At 37.5% G+C, this 19558-nt stretch overlaps 4 protein-coding genes across 5 annotated transcripts; all 4 read left to right on the top strand.

Moving 5' to 3' along the window:
- Nucleotides 1-753: 753 nt before the first annotated feature.
- Nucleotides 754-2708, top strand: LOC108807141 (uncharacterized). The gene is made up of 8 exons (XM_018579393.2): nt 754-899; nt 1002-1129; nt 1216-1272; nt 1369-1461; nt 1573-1651; nt 1748-1872; nt 2007-2150; nt 2244-2708. Exons 2-8 carry the CDS (start codon nt 1004-1006, stop codon nt 2484-2486), a joined length of 867 nt encoding a protein of 288 aa, XP_018434895.1. The 5' UTR covers nt 754-899; nt 1002-1003; the 3' UTR covers nt 2487-2708.
- A 2705-nt stretch (nt 2709-5413) lies between these two features.
- Nucleotides 5414-7068, top strand: LOC108809084 (uncharacterized). 2 transcript variants are annotated; one of them, XM_018581210.2, is made up of 4 exons: nt 5414-5573; nt 5734-5810; nt 6454-6646; nt 6730-7068. In XM_018581210.2, the coding sequence occupies exons 2-4, from the start codon at nt 5748-5750 to the stop codon at nt 6858-6860; spliced, it is 387 nt and encodes a 128-aa protein (XP_018436712.1). In that variant the 5' UTR covers nt 5414-5573; nt 5734-5747; the 3' UTR covers nt 6861-7068. The 2 variants fall into 2 exon arrangements, with proteins under 2 accessions (XP_018436712.1, XP_018436711.1); XM_018581209.2 differs by lacking the exon at nt 5414-5573 and having other exon boundaries at nt 5688-5810.
- Nucleotides 7069-8310: 1242 nt separating this feature from the next.
- Nucleotides 8311-13009, top strand: LOC130496731 (heat shock protein 90-6, mitochondrial). The gene is made up of 20 exons (XM_056989082.1): nt 8311-8512; nt 8623-8829; nt 8928-9001; nt 9108-9233; nt 9342-9435; nt 9521-9604; nt 9694-9837; nt 9945-10058; nt 10206-10265; nt 10402-10476; nt 10559-10663; nt 10809-10949; nt 11039-11131; nt 11247-11324; nt 11416-11670; nt 11755-11857; nt 11942-12116; nt 12204-12309; nt 12413-12502; nt 12601-13009. The coding sequence occupies exons 1-20, from the start codon at nt 8399-8401 to the stop codon at nt 12772-12774; spliced, it is 2412 nt and encodes an 803-aa protein (XP_056845062.1). The 5' UTR covers nt 8311-8398; the 3' UTR covers nt 12775-13009.
- Nucleotides 13010-13193: 184 nt separating this feature from the next.
- LOC130496732 (protein OBERON 1-like) lies at nt 13194-15921 on the top strand. The gene is made up of 3 exons (XM_056989083.1): nt 13194-13344; nt 13818-14898; nt 15121-15921. The coding sequence occupies exons 2-3, from the start codon at nt 13833-13835 to the stop codon at nt 15753-15755; spliced, it is 1701 nt and encodes a 566-aa protein (XP_056845063.1). The 5' UTR covers nt 13194-13344; nt 13818-13832; the 3' UTR covers nt 15756-15921.
- The last annotated feature ends 3637 nt before the right edge of the window (nt 15922-19558 follow it).

The following is a 19558-nucleotide window of genomic DNA, read 5'->3' as shown; positions in this document are numbered from 1 at the left end:
TACATATCGGTCATCCATCAGTTGAATCGGTTAGTCTCGGGTTTTAGTGATTTTTTAATATGAATATTTTAAAAACATAAATTAAATTGTCAGATCTCCGGATTAACCGGTATAATCACAATCGGGTTGAATTTAAAAATACTGATTTAAATGCAAAAATATTTTAAATACACACTCTTTAAAAATTACCAAAATATTTGTCAAATTATTAGTGAAATTTTTCATCGTAAAATATCCCGCGCTTCAAAAGCGCGGGTCAAAATCTAGTTAAGATTAAAACTGGAATTAGATTCTGCAGTTTAATTGAGTTAAAGGCCTTAGATTGAGGATAAGGGCATTGGGAAGAAAAAGCGAGAGGACAAGATTATTATGGACCCAACATTCACCATCATCTTTTGTATACACACTACCTTTTTACACATGGCTATTGGCTAATATATTGTTTGAGAATTGCATGTTAGGAATATGTACCAAAGAGACACACAACATGCATGATGGCTAAATATATATTTGTTTGAGAGCACATGTTAGCATTGTGAAGCAAGCAACCAAAGAGGCACACAACATCAACTCTCTAGACTCTAGATGAAGGAACCATACGGGCTTATGAGTCATGATGAGTTCCCTTATGAATCAGCAACTATACACTTTGTCTACTTCGACCAAAAAAAGCACTTTGTCTACTTTACAGAAATTATAAGCTCTTTTTTTTATCAAACAGAAGTATAGAGTTAATGACGAAATTACCCTTAATAAAAGTCAATAATAACGTTCACGCCATCTTTAAACCCTACCGGCAAGTTGTCACTGCTTCTTTTAACCTAAACCAATCCAAAACTCGCCGCTACGGTTCGCCGGGGAACTTCAGAGTGCTGTCTTCTATCGAATTCTCAAGGAAGGTAAATAAGATTTGTTGGTTACATTCTCTTTTTTTTTTATTGTGCTGCATAAAGTTATGTACTTTACTCAGAAACAGAGCTGAGTGTTGTGTCTGTGTGTAGTAATGGTGGGGGTTTCGTTTGGGGAGCAAAACTTCATTAAAGGTGGGATCGCTCAAGATCTTCGAACTGATGGTCGGAAAAGATTGACTTACCGTGACGTCTATGTCGAAACCGGTGTTATTCCTCAGGTAATTGTTATAAATCTCCGAGAACTGATGGTTATGTTTCAACAGATTTGCTTACTTTCTCTATTGCTGTTTTGTTTGGCTCTAAGGCTAATGGTTCAGCTAGAGTTAGGATAGGTGGAACTGATGTGATTGCCAGTGTAAAGGTACTTCCTTTATCCTCTCTCTTTACTGTCATTGTTAACTGAGAAGTGTTACTGTTTTACTATGAATGTTAAGGCAGTGGTCGTGTGTACTTGCAGGCTGAGCTTGGGAGGCCAAGTTCTCTTCAGCCTGATAAAGGGAAAGTTGCTGTTTTCATCGATTGCAGTCCAACAGCAGAACCAACATTCGGGGTGAGCTTTTAATGTGGTCTATATTCATCATTTTGTCTTCAAATTCTGAAGCTTTTGTGGGGTCTTAAGTCTCTAAGACGGCTTAATATTTTGTAAATTTCTGTTACTCAGGGGAGAGGAGGTGAGGAGTTGTCTTCTGAGCTTGCTTTGGCTCTTCAAATCTGTCTTCTTGGTGGCAAAAGTGGAGCAGGTTTGCAATCATTTTTTATGAAACTTTCTTTCTAATTACATATTGTTATTATGCTTTCAGCTTTTATAATGTTAATAGCAATTTTTGGTTTTGCAGGGGCTGGTATAAATCTATCTTCGCTTTTGATCAAAGAAGGAAGAGTCTGCTGGGACCTTTACATAGATGGCCTTGTCATTAGCTCCGATGGGAATCTATTGGATGCACTTGGTGCTGCCATCAAGGTACAGAGAAAGGGTCTTTCGTTTAAGTGATTGTAGATTGGTTCAGTCTATTTGTCTTTTAGTTGGTTTTGTAGTTTTAAGATAAGTTGCAAATTGGTAGTTTGGTACACTTGTTGACTAATGCTTCCCTTCAGGCTGCTTTAACCAACACAGCTATACCAAAAGTCCAAGTTTCAGCTGAAGTAGCCGATGATGAGCAGCCAGAGATTGACATCAGCGACGAAGAGTATCAACAGTTTGACACTTCCAGTGTCCCGGTCATAGTCACGTTAACTAAAGTAAGCATTGTTTGAATCACACAATAGACATCTTCTTAAGGTAAAGTTTATTAGCATCCATTATAAATGCTCTTGTCTTTGGTTTATTATCAGGTGGGGAATCATTACATAGTTGATGCAACAGCGGAAGAGGAGTCTCAGATGAGCTCAGCCGTGTCTATATCCGTAAACCGGGCGGGACATATCTGTGGGTTAACCAAAAGAGGAGGGTCTGGTTTAGACCCGAGCGTCATCCTTGACATGATCTCTGTGGCTAAGCATGTGTCAGAGACTCTGATGAACAATCTTGATTCTAAGATTTCAGCTGCAGAGGCCTGTGAAGACGACGAGTCTTGACTTTGCAATCCTTTTTGAGTTTTGGGGGAATCAAAAGGCTCGAGATATGTTTGGAACGGTCAAATGTTTGAATCAATCCTATGTGTATCTAAGTTATAGAACAGTTTAGCTAATCAAAACAATCCTCCATGCGTTCTAATTTTCCATGCTTTGTGTTAAAACTGTTTGTTTTGCTAACACTAAATTTGTCTACAAATTTAAAAGGGGGGGGTTACTTGTTAATGAGGCTATGTGTTTACCTCTTTTGACTCCGTTGTTTATGGATCTTTCTTTAAAGTGAGAAAAAAAAAACAGAACAAGTGACATGAGAGGATTGTGATATTTTGGGAGAAGAGATTGAGAAGTGAGATGAGGTCAGCAAGAGAGTTTTGATGGAGTTTGAAAGAAGAGAAGATTTGTGGTCCATGATTACACCCCAAAGGTCAAATTAACTGTATAGTATGACCAGTGATGATCACGTGTATCTCAACTTTGAGTTTGGTTAATGACTTTGAAACATCCAACTGTTTTCTCCCAAATCCTATACATTTTTTCTTCCTTCATAGCTTGGCTTCATTTCCAATTAAATAGCATTTGGTATAAACTGAATAGAAAAAAGGAAAAGAGTACTAATTAAATTTGTCTGAAAAAGCTTATGAATTTTATATTTTGAGTTGATTATTTAATAGGTCATTTTTTGAGTTTTGTTTGCATCCTAAGCCACTTCTCACTTGTAGCATACTTTTACAGAAATCGAGAGAGTTTCTGGACTTTTTTGCCCTTCCCACTTGTTAGTATTGTTTTTGTTGAGTTAGCTTTTAAACACTTACGAGGTTTTTCGATAGTTAGATTTTTATAAGGACCACAAGATCGTAAAAAGTATTAATCTGACTGTCTCATATTAAAATCAGCAGTATAGCATGTGACATGCTTCCATATTTCATATATTTCATGGATGTGGATGCTATCGCGTCCACAAATACATGTTCAATCCATATAAGTATGTTATGGTTTTTCGGATTTGTGGATGGAGAAAAATAGATAAACATTATGTGGATAGACGACCATTATGTGACGAACAAACATTATGGATACAGAAATAGTGGACAACAAAATAGTGGACATGTAAGTTATAGACATACAAATGTTACAAAAATGAGTGTTATGGACGAGAACACAACCTGTAAAGGACTAAACATATACTTAATTTAACTTTGTGGACAAGATTTTCTATTATATAGTTAGTCGGTAAGTTCCATTAACAAATTTTGTTAGAGCTGTTTATTGGAAAGTGATCTGATGATTCCAGTGCACTTCTGAGAAATATTGGTGATGATCTTCTAAAGATCAATATTTAAAAATAAAAATGAATTGTGGACAAGATGCATAAAATGTATTGTGGACAAGGTTTTGAAGTTGTTCAAAAAAAAAAAAAGGACAAGGTTTTGAAAGAAAATGTGTTAACATGGCCTATTAAAACTAAAATTTGAAACTTTCTTCTGATTGAGCTTACATGATTGTTTCTCCACGATAGTGATGTTGAAGTTCTTCCTTGTGAAGAAAGAAAAAATCTCTTCAGCAACTTGCTTTGGCTCCTTCTTGACTCATTTTCTTTCGCTGACAACAAAGGTCTTCCTCACTATCAAAAAAAAACCAAACATTGGTTTCAAGAGTTTGATGGTGAATCAGAGTAAGAGACCAAAGTTCGAACCTTTGATTTGACGGAGCGTTTGATAAGAGACCAAAGATCTGGAACTGAAATAACGAACAAACCCAATGACGTGTAGTACTTAGCCAACGAATAACCACCATAAGTCTCTGGCTCTCCGCCAGTATCAGTAATGAACTAGGTTTTTGTTCCCACAATTGATGAATCTGAATCGCAGCATTGAGGGGTTCCACAACCATGGCGGTTACAGGGGAGACTCTGTTTCCTTCCGTCACAGTCTCGTCTCCACCCTTTGATTACTACATCTCTTGAAGTCATCCATGGACAAGCCAACGACAGAGAAAACAGCCTCGTCGCCACAGGCCCACAGCTGTCATCAAGGTTGTGTGGACAAAGATTATTAGACAAATCAAATCGGAGATAACAACCCTGCAGCTCATCCACTCTCTCAAACTCCAACACGACATTTCCCAATCTCACCCACGAGAGATCCATAACTCACTCACTTATGTTCTTGAGCTCACCCACGGTGAATCCTAAGCTCATCGATCCACCCTCTAAAACTCCATCACAGCTACCCCGAGCTCACCCATGACAGATTCCGAGCTCACCCACTGCGAATCCCAAGTTCATCCACTCTCTGAAACAGTACCACTGCAGCTACCCGATCTCGCCGACGTCGAATCCCTAGCTCATCCACACTCGGAAGGAAAGCAAATCTGTGATTAATAGAGAAGAAGAGAATCAATGAAGCGTTGATTGGGAATAGAGTTTGGGAATATGGTAACTAGAAAACAATTCGAGAGAGATGAGTTCGGCAGCTGAGAGAAAAGATGAAATAAGGAATTAGGGTTTGAAAATTGATTTTGAAATGGTAAAGTACACACATAGAAAAATATGGGGTCTACTAATTTTGAAAACGTAAAGTGAAAATAAAGAAAAAGCCTGAGGAAATTGGTTCATTCTTTAGTCAGAAGGCACTAAAGTCTTTGCCACATTATAAAGTATGTCTCCAGCTAGAAGTGGCTGAAGATGATATAACAAAGTCAGAAAGTGGACTAGAGAGTAAAAAATTCTTATATTTTTCATTTCTTAATGTCTACTAAGTTTATTTTTGTTCCATATACAGAAGAAAAGTATCTGAGAGAGGCGAACCAGATAGAGTGTCACTTGCCACTTTGGCATTTACTAACAGCATCTTAACTACATGACAAATTGTGATTTTTAATCAAATTTTAATTTGCAATTACTAAAAACTCAAATAAAAAATGGAGAGACGGTGGCGCGTGGAGTAAGAGAGAGAGAGAGAAAAAGAGAGCACAGTTTCAGTTATGGTCCCATTTGTCCCCAACCTATCATCGTCTCCTCTCTCTCTCGCTCGCTATTGAAACCCTAAAAATCAAAGCTTGAATTTCAGATCTTTAACAGCTGTCTCCTCGGTAAAGTTTCGTGCTTTCTTTATAATCGGATAGCGAATTCGTGATTTCCTTTAAAAAAAAAATAAAAAAAAATTCGGATTTGATGTTGTTTTTTCTTTTTGAGCTTTTTTTGTTTTCATGTAAACTAAAATGATCGACTTGTATTGGGACATTTGTGCAGAGGAGACGACTACTATGAGCAGCAGAGATCATCATCATCCACCCGAGCCTCTTGATTTCTTCATCTGGACTGTTGAGGTATTTCAAATTCAATCATTCCTTCCTTCCTTTGATCCACCTCTTCAATTTTGAGCATGTTTCTTTCGTTAGACTTGTTGTTATGTGTTTGCAGAGTCTCTAGTGTAATCATGTTTCCTAGTTTTGATCTGTATTTATTCAGACAATTTAATTCTCTTCCAGGTATGACCCTAGTTTGCGGAATGGGTTGTTGTTGATCCAATAATGATTCTTAAGAACTGGAACATGTTTGATTGTTATCACTTTTTTTTCCTTGCTCTTTTGGTGGTTATTCAAAGAACGTATCTTATTACGTGTAACCATTGATTGCAATTACATAAGACAAGCTCCAAATTGTTACACCTCTTCTTACTTATCGACCAAAGTCAATTGCTCATCTAGTCTGTGTGGGATATGTCTTTGTTGATGTGGACATTTACTCGGAAATGGTTTTACCTCAGGGCATCGCTGGTGTGTTCGGTTATGTTCACTTGCTGATTACCTATAGGAAGATGTTTAGTGAGGGATAGATAGAATTAGGCCACTTATATGGGTTTAGTTCATTCAGATCCCACTGTTATTGATTTTTTCTTCTGTACTCTGTGTCCTGCGGGTTACTTGTAGTTGTAGATGAGGAGATTTTTTGTTATTTTTTATTCTACAGGATGTTGGATCTTGGCTTGAGGAGATAAACCTTGGGAGCTACCGCCTGATTTTCAAAGAAAACGGCGTCAATGGGGAATATCTAGAAAGCATGTCTGTGTTTACAACCGAACAGATCCTTCATTTCATAAGGAGGCATCACATGAAATGGGGAGACTTCATCACTCTCTGCAAAGAACTCAGAAGGATCAAAGGTTTCTCTTAGTCTTATCCATTCCTCGGTTTTGAAGTTGCTGCAGAAAATTTGGACTAAAAAAATGTGTGTTTCTTTTAACAGTGGCTTGCTTGAAAGGCGAGCAGAGAGTTCGAAGGCCATGGTGGGCACCGTCTTGTCTCTCGGTAGTCTTTGTTAAGGCGGCTAAGCGCAACCGACAGTCTCGAGTTGTATCTCTAAAGCTTGAATCTTGACAATTACACGTTGGCTCTCTCTTTATGTACCTACTTGTCTCTCTTCTCATCCCTTTCTTTTCCTTTTTTTTTTTGTTTTGGGTTGAGTTTGTTTGTAGAGATAAAAGCTATATGCAACTATGGAAAAAACAAACTGGAGCCAAAATGCTGTTTGGCTTGTTAAAATCTTGCAAGAAGGGAAAAATTATAGTTTTCTACTTTGGTTGTATACAGAGAGCTTTGCTTTCAGATGTTTAAGCATATGGCTTGTGCGAATATTCATGCCTTATCTCTCATTCTGAGAAGAATATTCACATTCTCCATGATTCCAGTTCTGATATGCCTGATGATATTGAAGAGAACCATAAAAAGAAAACATGATATAACACCTCGTCTTAATCCTAAAACTAATTCGACGCAGTTACATGATGATTGGTTATAGACAACAAAACGACAAGATAGGAGGAAGAGGGACCGGTACATCACGACGATGCCCCATTTATGACTCCTGACACGGTGAGGCAGTACTTGTCCAAAGCCATATTGTTGGGCCATTTGGGTTTGTAAAACAAAAAAAAACTCCACCCCGGTTCACAATCAGACCGGGTTCGATGTCTCAGAGTCGATTGTAAATTGTAATTATCCCTAAACCGTAACTAGACCACATTCATATCAGAGAAGTAGGCCTGGGCGTTCGGGTACCCGTTGGCGTTCGGGTCGGGTTTTTCGGATTTTCGGGTTTTCGGGTTTACGCTCCTAGGTCCCATAGTAAAATTTCATTAGTACGGGTCGGGTTCGGATAATAACACTTCGGGTTCGGTTAAAAATTATATTGCATCCTAAAACCCATAAAGTAACCATATATCTTTCGGGTTAGGATTATATCGGTTCGGTTCGGATATAACCAAAGTAAAAAAAACAAAAACTTAAAGAAAAACATAAAGAAAAACAACTAAATTGATAAAAATTAATCTATCATACATAAAATTGCTAAAATAACAATAAAATGTTAAATCAAGCATGAAAACAAACATTATTTGTAAACAATATACATTATATTATAGAGAGTATACTTGTTATTCCAATGAACAAATTATAAATTACTTATTTATAACTAATTGTGTACTTAAAATATTTTTAATATTGTTAACATTGTTAATATTTATTATTATATATCATATTACCACAAATATTAAATTTAATAACTAAAATAATTATATATATTTCAAAATATTTATATTAACTATTAGTTTCGGGTTTTTCGGGTTACCCGTTCGGGTTCGGTTAATAACACTTCGGGTTCGGATATTTTTTATACCACCCTACAAAACCCGTTCGGGTTTTTTTACATTTCGGGTCGGATAACGGGTCGGGTTTTTTGGTTCGGGTTCGGTTCGGATTTCGGGTTCCGGATTTTATGCCCGGGCCTATCGAGAAGCTTCGCCTTTTAGCTCAAAAAACCCTACTAAAAACCTTCTTTGCTCCGCCAATCGTTTCTTCTTTGCTCACTGCTCTAGTGCTCTCTACCAATATCCGTCGTTTTGTAAGAGCTGCGAACTATGCTGAGGCTCTCCAAGCGTTCCGTCTCTACTCTCCTCCGCTCCGGCGACAGAAGCTTCCGCGTCGCCGCCGCCGCAGGGACTTCGATCTCCCGCTCTTCCCCATCTACCACGGTATCATCCTCAATTCCACCTTCATTTGGTTTAAAGATGGTTACTTTCTGAATCTGAATTACACTGCCAGATTACTCATAGTAATTTTTAATTTTTTGGTTCCTTCTTAGGATGTGAAGAGAGGGGACACTGAATCGAGATGGTACTCGTCCTTAACCGATGGAAAGTGCAGGAAGAGTGAGTCCTTGGCTCATTTCAACATGAAAACCAATTGGTTTATGGGAAACCGGTACGAATCCAGCGCTGCAGCATCAGACTCTTCCTCTCAGGCTCCTCCTCCTCCCCCTCCCGCTGAGAAATTCGAATATCAAGCTGAAGTACGTTCCTTTTTGTTTGTTTGTTTGTTTGTTTAGTTGGCTTGATGTTTGTGATCAAGTCTGTGTGTTACATACTGATGTTTTGATACAAATGGCAGGTTAGTCGCCTCATGGACCTAATCGTTAACAGTCTGTACAGTAACAAGGAGGTGTTTCTTCGGGAGCTTATCAGGTATATCCTCTCTCCTGATTTTTTTTTTTTTTTTTTAAGTGTTTTAGTAATTATGTTCCTTATGTTCGTTTTTTTAACAATCTACATGTATTTGCTTTCCCAACAGCAATGCTAGTGACGCATTGGATAAACTGCGTTATTTAAGCGTTACAAACCCTGAGCTTTCAAAGGATGCTGCTGATCTTGATATTCGCATCTATGCCGACAAGGAGAATGGAGTAATAACCCTCACGTAAGTCACTAACTATATCTTCTTTTTTTTTTCTAAAGTATAATTTTGTTTATTTATTTGAGTACTGAGTAGGGGATTAAGACGTTGTCTGTGTGTGCCTTTTTCCAGTGATTCAGGTATAGGTATGACACGAGAAGAATTAGTTGACTGCCTTGGTAAAATCGCGCAAAGTGGAACTGCCAAGTTCTTGAAATCTTTAAAGGTCCTACTTTGTCTTTCTGATTCTACTATTTCCCAATCTTATATGCGAATCACTTAACAACTAAGCATTTTCGTAATGATTTCAGGATAACAAGGATGCGGGTGGTGACAACAATTTAATTGGTCAATTCGGTGTGGGGTTCTATTCAGCCTTCTTGGTTGCAGATCGGGTACGCTAAGATATTGGTGTAATATGATCATTGGTATGCTCGCATCTTCACCAACTGACTAGTGTATCATTTATCTATATTTTTTGAAGGTTACTGTGTCAACGAAGAGCCCAAAGTCTGATAAGCAATATGTGTGGGAAGGAGAAGAAGGTTCAAGCAGTTATACCATTAAGGAAGAGACTGATCCTCAGTTAATCATTCCTAGAGGAACACGTATTACTTTGCATCTTAAGGTTCGTTATATGCTTTGGTATTTTATTATGTAGCTCAACTGAAGTATTTGTTTTGTAACAAAAAGACCCTTCATCCTAAGCTCTTTTGTTTTGGGTGCCTAATGTAGCCGGATGACAAAGGATTTGCTGATCCAGAGCGGGTTCAGAAGCTCGTGAAAAACTATTCTCAGTTTGTTTCTTTCCCTATATACACGTGGCAGGAAAAAGGGTACACAAAAGAGGTATGATCATCGTGATGGCATATATTTAAACTTTAATATCGCATAAATGCCCAAGTTGCTCAGTCTTCAAGGGGAACTTGCGCCATACACAACTAAGATTCATACCTTATTGACCGGCTTTGCATTATGTCGTTTTCTCTTATACAGGTTGAAGTTGATGATGATCCAGCTGAGTCCAAGAAAGATGACCAGGATGATCAAACTGAGGTATACTTGCTTCCTTTTGCCTCTTCTTAGAATTGTCTCGATCAGCATCAGATAAATACTCTGATCAGAATCAGAGAATAGCTAGATGTGCAGGGATAGTTGGCTAAGAGTTGATGTTCTTTTCACTTATTAACAGAGAAAAAAGAAGACCAAGAAGGTTGTTGAGAGATACTGGGACTGGGAGCTTACTAATGAGACACAGCCCATTTGGGTAAGGACTGCTCGATGTGTCCTGTGGGTACTCAGAATGAAAAAGTGGAATCAATTTTACGAGTTTTTTCTCTTTATTGCAGCTTCGGAACTCTAAGGAGGTGACTACAGAGGAGTACAACGAGTTCTACAGAAAAACTTTCAACGAGTATTTGGACCCATTGGCATCATCCCACTTCACAACAGAGGTAAACATCTGTTGAAATAGTACGTCTCCATGAAAAAAACCTGAAACAGATTATGCATTGTATCTGTTGAAAATGGTGACACCACGTTGATCCACTATTGATAGATTGTTCTTAAATTCTCGTACTGATAATGCCCTTATTGTAGGGTGAGGTCGAGTTTAGGTCTATCCTTTACGTGCCACCTGTTTCACCAATGGGGAAGGATGACGTGGTTAATCAAAAGACAAAGAACATAAGGCTCTATGTAAAACGAGTTTTCATCTCAGATGATTTTGACGGGGAACTGGTGAGAATAGTTCCTCTTGGTGTGGTCATTCAAGAAACTTGTCTTTCTATTTTGTACTGATATCCACTGCTGTGGTGCTTGGTTAACAGTTTCCTCGGTACTTGAGCTTCATTAAGGGTGTTGTGGACTCTCATGATCTCCCACTTAATGTTTCCCGTGAAATTCTTCAAGAAAGCCGCATTGTAAGTGCTAATATCCATTTTCGACTCTAGGCCTTCAAGATATATGTTCTGTTTTGTTTTGGTATAATAACTGTCGTGTATCGTTAACCGTACATTTTTTTATTGTGTCGCAAAGGTGCGTATCATGAAGAAGCGTCTGGTGAAGAAAGCTTTCGATATGATTTTGGGCATTTCCTTGAGTGAAAATAGAGAAGTATGTGTATAACATTTATCTCTTTCTTTTGTTACTAATCACTGCTCCTGGCGAGTAAGAGTGACACGTTACTCTGTTTACTTAAACACAGGACTATGAAAAGTTTTGGGATAATTTCGGCAAACACCTAAAACTGGGATGCATCGAGGACCGTGAGAACCACAAGCGTATAGCTCCATTGCTTCGATTTTTCTCCTCCCAGAGCGAGAATGACATGATCAGTTTGGATGAGTACGTAGAGAATATGAAAACTGAACAAAAAGCTATATATTACATTGCTTCCGACAGCATTACAAGTGCTAAGAATGCACCTTTCCTCGAGAAGCTTCTGGAGAAGGAGCTTGAGGTAGCACTTCCTACCTCCTTGCAAATATTCCTATTGATTCTGAGATGAATAGGTGATTGATAATTCTGTGTTGTTTGATTATAGGTACTATATCTGGTAGAACCCATTGATGAAGTTGCCATACAGAGCTTGAAATCTTACAAGGATAAGGACTTTATCGACATCAGCAAGGAAGACTTAGACCTAGGCAAGTGGTTGATGCAATAATCCCTTGATTTGGGATGTTCTGTAATCCCACTGAGTCGCATAATAACACTCTCTGTATTGACAGGTGACAAGAATGAGGAGAAAGAGGCAGCTGCCAAAAAGGAGTTTGGGCAGACATGTGATTGGATAAAGAAACGATTGGGCGATAAGGTTGCCAGTGTTCAAATTTCGAGCCGTCTCAGTTCATCCCCCTGTGTTCTTGTATCTGGTAAATTTGGTTGGTCAGCCAATATGGAGAGGTAAGATTAACCTTTTGACTAAGTGAGAACTTGTTTTGTCCGATGGTTTTTCCTGGTGAACTTACAGAGAATATGTTATCTGGGCAGGCTAATGAAGGCCCAGTCAGCTGGTGACACAACAAGCCTCGAGTTCATGAAAGGGAGGAGAGTGTTTGAGATCAATCCTGACCACTCGATTATCAAGAACATAAATGTGAAGTCACCAATCATCATCACTTGGACTTTCTTGGCTATCAGAATAAATTTAAAAGCCGCTTTCGATATTGACGTAATTTTTTTTTTTCTTGTTTCCACAGGCTGCTTACAAGAGTAACCCAAATGATGAAGAAGCGATGAAAGCCATAGATCTTATGTATGATGCAGCACTAGTTTCTAGTGGTTTCACGGTAAGCCTTTACGTGCAGTCTAATATCAAAACGTTCTTTCCTTCTCTTTCCTTAAAATGAGATCAGTAAAAACCTTAGTTGTTTCTGAATACGTACAGCCCGAGAATCCAGCAGAGCTCGGTGGAAAGATATATGAGATGATGGATACTGCTCTTTCCGGGAAATGGTCAAGCCCCGAGGTCCAGGCACAGCAGCATATGACACAAACTCACAATGCAGAGCTGTTAGAAGCTGAAGTGGTTGAACCAGTCGAAGTGGATGGGAAGAAATGAACAGAGGCCTAAAAAAATATCCCTGTCCTGCTACGATTCTCAGTTTCTCATATCATATTGTTTCGTGTTTTATTATAGCAGCAACATAAGTAGAGCTCGAGAATTCTTAATCTAGCAACAATGACCAATGAGTCAATAATTTTCTGTAAGCTATATTAGACAGATTGAGAATGTTGTGCTTGTTTTCAGTAACTTCCTTGTTTGGATGTAATAAGAAGAACCAAGAGGTTTGATCTTTGGGGTTTAATTGGACAATATTAAAACTTCCGGGACTCCCGGTGATTTAAAATTAAATGCAAGGGCGTTGTTTGCGTATGAATTTGATTGGTTTGAGACGGGGGCCCGACGTAAGCGTTGGGAAGATACATTCCGCTCAAAAGTCAACACAAGTCACCGGCTGGTCAGGTTACCGTTATGTATTACTAACTGGCAGCTGTACGACTTTATTTAGTTTTTAATTAAAAAAAGATAAGAAGTTTCCATTTGTTAGTCTCAAGCTTTCCCTTTGGGTTCTCACACCAATTGTTCTTCGTCCTCCGCGACTCGTAACGCTCTCCATTCATCTCTCCGGTGAGTCCTTTTATTAGTCCTTTTTTTTTTCCTGACGAGAAAGTTGATAACTCTCTAAATCGTGGTTTTGAGGGTTTGATTCAGTTTTATGTCTGTACATCTTTTAACTCCCGATTTAAAAAAGATTCGTGTTTGACTTTTCTAGCGTTCAATCCACGTCGCAGACAGATTCTTTGAACTTTCGTTCTAGACACTGTCTGTTCTGTCTTTTATGTTTTTTCTGAGCTTCCACTAGTGATTGATCTTCAGCTCAATTGAACAAGAAGGATGTAGTTTTTCATATGTCGGTGTGAGTGTCTGGACGAAAAGACTCAAATTTTTTATAAGCTCAAAAACGTCATTTTAGTTGGTTAGAATCGTACTTCTTACCAGATGTTATGGTCACTTCACGTCACTTAGATTGTGTGTGTCTGAAAGGTTTCTCCTTTGTTTTTTTTTTAACTTAAATGTAATTATTCCCTTTTCTTTTGCAGGACATTTTTAATTTGATGGGAACATCATCAGGATCCAACCTCCCACACCAAATGCTACCACCACGCCAGCAGCAGCTCCAAACCGTTCTCTCCCTCGCATCCTCAGATCCACCCCACCTCTCACGCTCCAGCTCCGGCATCATCGTCCGCGAATCACCAGCCGAGAGCGCCAGCTCTCAAGAGACCTGGCCGACCTCGAACCCCATCATGCCGAAGAAGACAGAGAGCAGCGGGAAGTCAGTCACAGTCGCCGACAAGGTGTCTCTACTCGACATAGCTAGAGAGAGAGTGGAGCTAGTCTCCGAGAGGATGCAACGTCTACCTGAAGTGTACCTCGAGGAGTTGAAGAACGGGCTCAAAGCTATCCTCGATGGAAACGGTTCTCAGCCCGGCGAAGAGTTTATGTTCCTGCAGAATATCGTTCAGACGCGTTCGGATCTGACTTCGAAGACGCTCGTGAGGGCTCACAGAGTGCAGCTGGTGATCCTCGTGGTGATAAAGACTAAAATCCAAACGTTCTTGCATCCGAACATGAACCTCTCTCAGACCAATCTCATCGAGATCTTCTTGTACAGACGGTGCAGAAACTTGGGTTGCCAAAACGAGCTCCCCGCCGACGACTGCTCCTGCGAGATGTGTGCCATTAGGAAAGGCTTCTGCAACCTCTGCATGTGTGTGATCTGCACCAAGTTCGACTTTGCTGTCGACACGTGCCGCTGGATCGGATGCGACGTGTGTTCTCACTGGACGCATACGGACTGTGCCATCAGGGAGGGAGAGATCTCGATGGGAGTCTCGGCTAAGAGTGTAGCTGGGATGGGGGAGATGCTGTTCAAGTGCCGAGCCTGCAACCGTACTTCTGAGCTGCTCGGTTGGGTTAAAGACGTGTTTCACCACTGTGTGCCGAACTGGGACAGGGAAGCTTTGGTGAAGGAGCTTGATTTCGTGAGGAGGATATTCCGTGGGAGTGAAGATACGAGAGGAAGGAAGCTGTTCTGGAAGTGTGAGGAGATTATTGATAAGATTAAAGGTGGTTTGGCTGAAGCAACAGCTGCCAAGTTGATACTCATGTTCTTCCAAGGTAAAGCATATAAAATTTATATATATTATAATTATTAGTTTATGATTTTTATAGGATTGTTTATAATATTTTTTTTGAAATATTATTATCTTATTATTTTATCGAGTTATGTCATATTTTAACCGGAAAAAACATATTAATTATTGTGTTCATCAATTTATTTATGGAGTATTAATTTATAAAGTTTCTCTTTTGTCTTGACCATTTTTCTTGTGAGTGAAGAAATTGAGTTGGACTCGCCAAAGAGCCTTGAGAACGGGGAAGGTGGAGGGATGATAGCACCTCAAGACGCGTGCAACCGAATCGCCGAAGTTGTGAAGGAGACACTGAGGAAGATGGAGATAGTGGGGGAGGAGAAGACGAGGATGTACAAGAAAGCGAGGATGGGGCTCGAGGAATGCGAGAGAGAGATGGAGGAGAAAGCTAAAGAAGTAGCGGAGCTGAAGATGGAGAGGCAGAAGAAGAAACAGCAGATAGAGGAAGTGGAGAGGATCGTGAGGCTGAAACAAGCCGAGGCGGAGATGTTTCAGCTGAAAGCGAACGAGGCGAAAATGGAAGCGGAGAGGCTGGAGAGGATCGTGAAGGCGAAGAAGGAGAGGACTGAGGAGGAGTATGCGAGTAACTACTTGAAACAGAGGCTGAGCGAGGCGGAGGCAGAGAAAGAGTATCTGTTTCAGAAGTTGAAAGAGCAAGAAAAAAGTGGTGGAAATGGTGGTGGTGGTGGTGGTGGTGGTGGTGAGGCGTCACAGTCAGTGATGTACTCAAATATCAGAGAGATGCTGAGTGGATACAGTGCACCGTCGCCAAGAGTTGATCCAAGATCAAACCAGAGAAACCATTTTGGATCCAATCCTTGAAGTGTTTGTATTCATGTTCCAGCTTTGAATCAATTACTGTTGGATTTGCTTTGTTAACTGTGAAGTCTTGTAGTCGTTGTAATTGCATTAATGTTTAATAACTGGTAACTTTTGTTAACTACATTGACTCCCTCTGTTTTTCTATTATTTGTCAAGACTCCCTCTAGTTAAATCTATCTTCACTTTTGGCCCTGTTCGTTTTCGGAACGCTGCGTTCAAAACCAGCGACCAAAAATATCAAAGAGATCTAAAGAACAGCTCAGCAACCAATGAAAAAGGAGTGTTGGAAGATCCTAATTTCTGCCGCTAGCGACACCATAAGGTGTATGCAGGAGACGCTGATTTAAACAGCGGCCAAAAAAACCAGAAAAGAAGACCAGCGATCATTACGGGCGGCGACTCCGTAACAACAACTACATGAAATTTCTCTCTCATACTTGTTATTTTTTTGGTTGCTGGTCTCTACCGCTGCGTTCGAGAAAGGAACATGGCCTTAAACAGAAACAAACATTGTGTAGGATCTAACCGTTTTTAAATTAAATATATATTTCCATTTTATAGTTAAATTTACTGTACATTAAATCACTAATGTTTTTTTATACTACTATTTATGTTTCCAAACAATATAATTGTTATTTATATTACTATTAATGTTTTCAAACAATATATATATACATATATTTTATATTCATATTAATGTTTCCAAACAACACAATAATTAAACTTAATTATTTTATATCTACCGCTTTCTCTATTAAAATTTTGTATGGACGTCATAATTTCATAAACCGTAAAACAATAAACTTTAAAACTTGGACTAAAAATTACAAATTATGAAATTATAACAATTTAAATCAAATTAGATTACATATCAGTCATCCATCAGTTCAATCAGTTGGTCTCGGGGTTTAGTGATTTTTTCAAATAGATATTTTTAAAAACCTAAATTGAATTGTCGGATCACCAGATTAACCGGTATAGTCACAGGTTCGGGTTGAATTTAAAAACACTGATTTAAATGCAAAAAATATTTTAAATACACAAAATCTTTCAAATTAACAAAAGATTTGTTAAGTTATTAGTGGAATTTTGCATCCTAAAATATTAAACGCTTGCAAAGCGCGGATCAAGATCTAGTGTCGTTTAAAAAATTTCACCCATATTGAAAAACTAATCGGTTTGCCTTTAAGTAACTAATATATTATTTTGTTTAATTTTGTTGATAATAATAAATTGAAATAGATTTTTATTAAATATATACAATAAAATGTATAATGATACTAATACTTGTTAAATTTTAAAGTTCAAATAATATTTAATACTCCTTCTATTTTGTATTGTATGATATTTTAGAGAGTTTTGATGTTTTAATATGTAACATATTTTTATTTTATAAGTAATTCTTAATTTTATTAAAAATTTTTAGCTAAAATATTTTGTAATCTATCTATTTGGTTGAATAATTTATTTATATTTAATAATATTTTTAATACATAATATATATATTAATTTAATTGTGGTATAAAATAAAATCTCATACATATTTTGAAACAGAAAAATATTAAAAGACTTATTAATGAGTATGAGTATTTCTTCTTCCACCAACATTTGTAATGTTATCAAAATATAATATCTAATCTAAAAAGCTTCAATAACAAAGAAAAACATTACAGCTATTTGTAGAAAATGGTAAACCTTAACAATTTTCGTCATACCCTTTTCTACCTAAATTTTGATATCGTGATGTTATTATTGTAAAATGACATTTATTTCAAATAAAGACACGAACTATCAAATTCAAACCGAAATCAATTTTGACCAAAATAATGTCGATCAACCAGCTATAGATATATATAAAAAAATATTTGTGCATTGAAAAGGTACCATTGAGCATTATAACTCAATTGGAGAATGCAAATGTAAGTTTTGTGGATTTTTTAAATTTGACTGTGTTGTTTGCTTCAGATATAAGTATTGTTTATTGAAAACATTTAGGTGGCTGCTTTTTTGGTGGATACAAAACAAAGTTGTTTAATAGTTCTCAAAAGATTTGTTTATTAATTAATTAATTTATTTGATAATAACAAATTGGTTTTCATTGACAAATCCTTTTGATTGTATTGCAGTTGAAGGAAACCGAGACTTTCTTCAAGTGTTTAGCAGAACTAGATGCAAATATCATTGTTAGCAGCAAATCTTTTGCTTCTTGATACTTGATAAGCACACATGAGTTTAACCTAATGATGAAACACTTATTGGATTAAATATACAGCTAACTAACCTCCTTTTCGATAGGTTGATGTCCATATGTAGAAATAATTTCAGTCTGAAATGAACCATTTATGCATATTATGGCTGAGAGTGTCCCTCTTGTAAGTGTTTTAATCTCGCTTAAACTTTCTTATATGTTTTATCTGACCTTGTTTCTAATTGTTAAACCAGTTGAAACTAAGTAGGCCAAGTCCTCATGATCAGAGCCATTTATGCTTTATATATGTTAAGGAAATTGATGGGATTAAAGTAATAATCTAGAATTTATATGTTACTAACTGATACTTTAAAGTTTGACAGCGACAAAATTTATGTCATAAAGCTCTTTTGTCAAACTCTAGAAGAATCAAATTATTCCAGGAATGATTTTGAAGATGGTACCATTGAGCATTATAACTCAATTGGAGAAAACAAATATAAGTTTTGTGCATTTTTTTTAATTCGATTGTGATGTGTGTTTCAGATATAATCATTGTTTATTGAAAATATCTAAGTGGCTGCGTTTTCTGGTGGATACAAAACAGAGTTGTCGTCTGATAGTTTTCAAGAGGTTTGTTTGTTTATTAATTAATTTATTTATTTTATAATAACAAATTGGTTTTCATTGACAAATACTTTTGTTTTTTTGTTTGAAACTGAAAGAAACCGAGGCTTTCTTCAAGTGTTTAGCTGAACTAGGTGCAAACGTCACCGTTAGTGCTCAGCTGAACTAGGTGCAAACGCCATCGTTAGCCTGATCTCTCAATTCTTCAGTGTGGCGCTTACTTAGCAGCAAGCTAAGTCATCATGATATGGGCCACATAGATCATATATCTAAAGAGGAAATTGATCAAATTAAAGTGACGAATCTCTTGTCTGGCTTTGTTTTATATATCTCTCTTTTTCCGTTTACAATGTTTTAACATTATTCCCAGGTGACTATTGCAAGAAATGAGAGTCACAGCTCTGACAAGAGAAAATTCATCTTTCTTCTAATTATGGCTGACTTTTTTTCTAGTTTTGAAAAGCGATCATCTCCAAATACTCGGCTACTTTAGAGAAGTTTCCAGAGAATAAAATTTCATTTACTAAGGTGAGTTTTTCTATAATGTATCCAGTCACTTTTCATGTTTAACAACTAGTTCGGTTTTTGTACACGAGGAAGATATATCATTCACCTCAGTCATAAAAGATGTTCGCTCCTCATTTTTACCCTTCCTACGCCATGCTACTATAGTCGCAACATTCTGTTACTATTTTGAATATGTAAATGATAAAGGAAAATAGAAGTTGGAAAAGGAGATGAAAAAGATCAAAGAAGTGTACAACCAAATCTTGATGCAGAATATGGAGAATATGGAGAGTACAATGACTCTAAGAACCAAGAGAAGTTATGCTTCTATCTTTGTTTAAGAACCTGGAATCATCAGTAGTAGTAGTAACTTGGTTGTTTTGTTATGATTATGTCTCCCATGTTGCTTTTGTCGAAATCTAAAATTGGTGTTAAAATAGTCTTTAAGAAAGAAAAAAAATATTTAAATATTTGTAATCAT

This window comes from Raphanus sativus, chromosome 6 (genome assembly GCF_000801105.2).
Source record: "Raphanus sativus cultivar WK10039 chromosome 6, ASM80110v3, whole genome shotgun sequence".
Lineage (NCBI taxonomy): Eukaryota > Viridiplantae > Streptophyta > Magnoliopsida > Brassicales > Brassicaceae > Raphanus > Raphanus sativus.
This window is presented reverse-complemented; position numbering and strand designations above follow the sequence as displayed.

Excerpts from the sequence above, each read along its gene's own strand:
- LOC108809084 (XM_018581209.2), top strand. The coding sequence starts at position 5,703 with ATGATCGACTTGTATTGGGACATTTGTGCAGAGGAGACGACTACTATG. Across the intron at positions 5,811-6,453 it reads TCTTCATCTGGACTGTTGAG|GATGTTGGATCTTGGCTTGA; the intron begins GTATTTCAAATT and ends TTTATTCTACAG. Across the intron at positions 6,647-6,729 it reads AGAACTCAGAAGGATCAAAG|TGGCTTGCTTGAAAGGCGAG; the intron begins GTTTCTCTTAGT and ends TTCTTTTAACAG.
- LOC130496731 (XM_056989082.1), top strand. The coding sequence starts at position 8,399 with ATGCTGAGGCTCTCCAAGCGTTCCGTCTCTACTCTCCTCCGCTCCGGC. Across the intron at positions 10,266-10,401 it reads ACCAGGATGATCAAACTGAG|AGAAAAAAGAAGACCAAGAA; the intron begins GTATACTTGCTT and ends ACTTATTAACAG. Across the intron at positions 11,671-11,754 it reads TTCTGGAGAAGGAGCTTGAG|GTACTATATCTGGTAGAACC; the intron begins GTAGCACTTCCT and ends GTTTGATTATAG.
- LOC108807141 (XM_018579393.2), top strand. The coding sequence starts at position 1,004 with ATGGTGGGGGTTTCGTTTGGGGAGCAAAACTTCATTAAAGGTGGGATC. Across the intron at positions 1,273-1,368 it reads ATGTGATTGCCAGTGTAAAG|GCTGAGCTTGGGAGGCCAAG; the intron begins GTACTTCCTTTA and ends GTGTACTTGCAG. Across the intron at positions 2,151-2,243 it reads TCATAGTCACGTTAACTAAA|GTGGGGAATCATTACATAGT; the intron begins GTAAGCATTGTT and ends GTTTATTATCAG.
- LOC130496732 (XM_056989083.1), top strand. The coding sequence starts at position 13,833 with ATGGGAACATCATCAGGATCCAACCTCCCACACCAAATGCTACCACCA. Across the intron at positions 14,899-15,120 it reads GATACTCATGTTCTTCCAAG|AAATTGAGTTGGACTCGCCA; the intron begins GTAAAGCATATA and ends TTGTGAGTGAAG.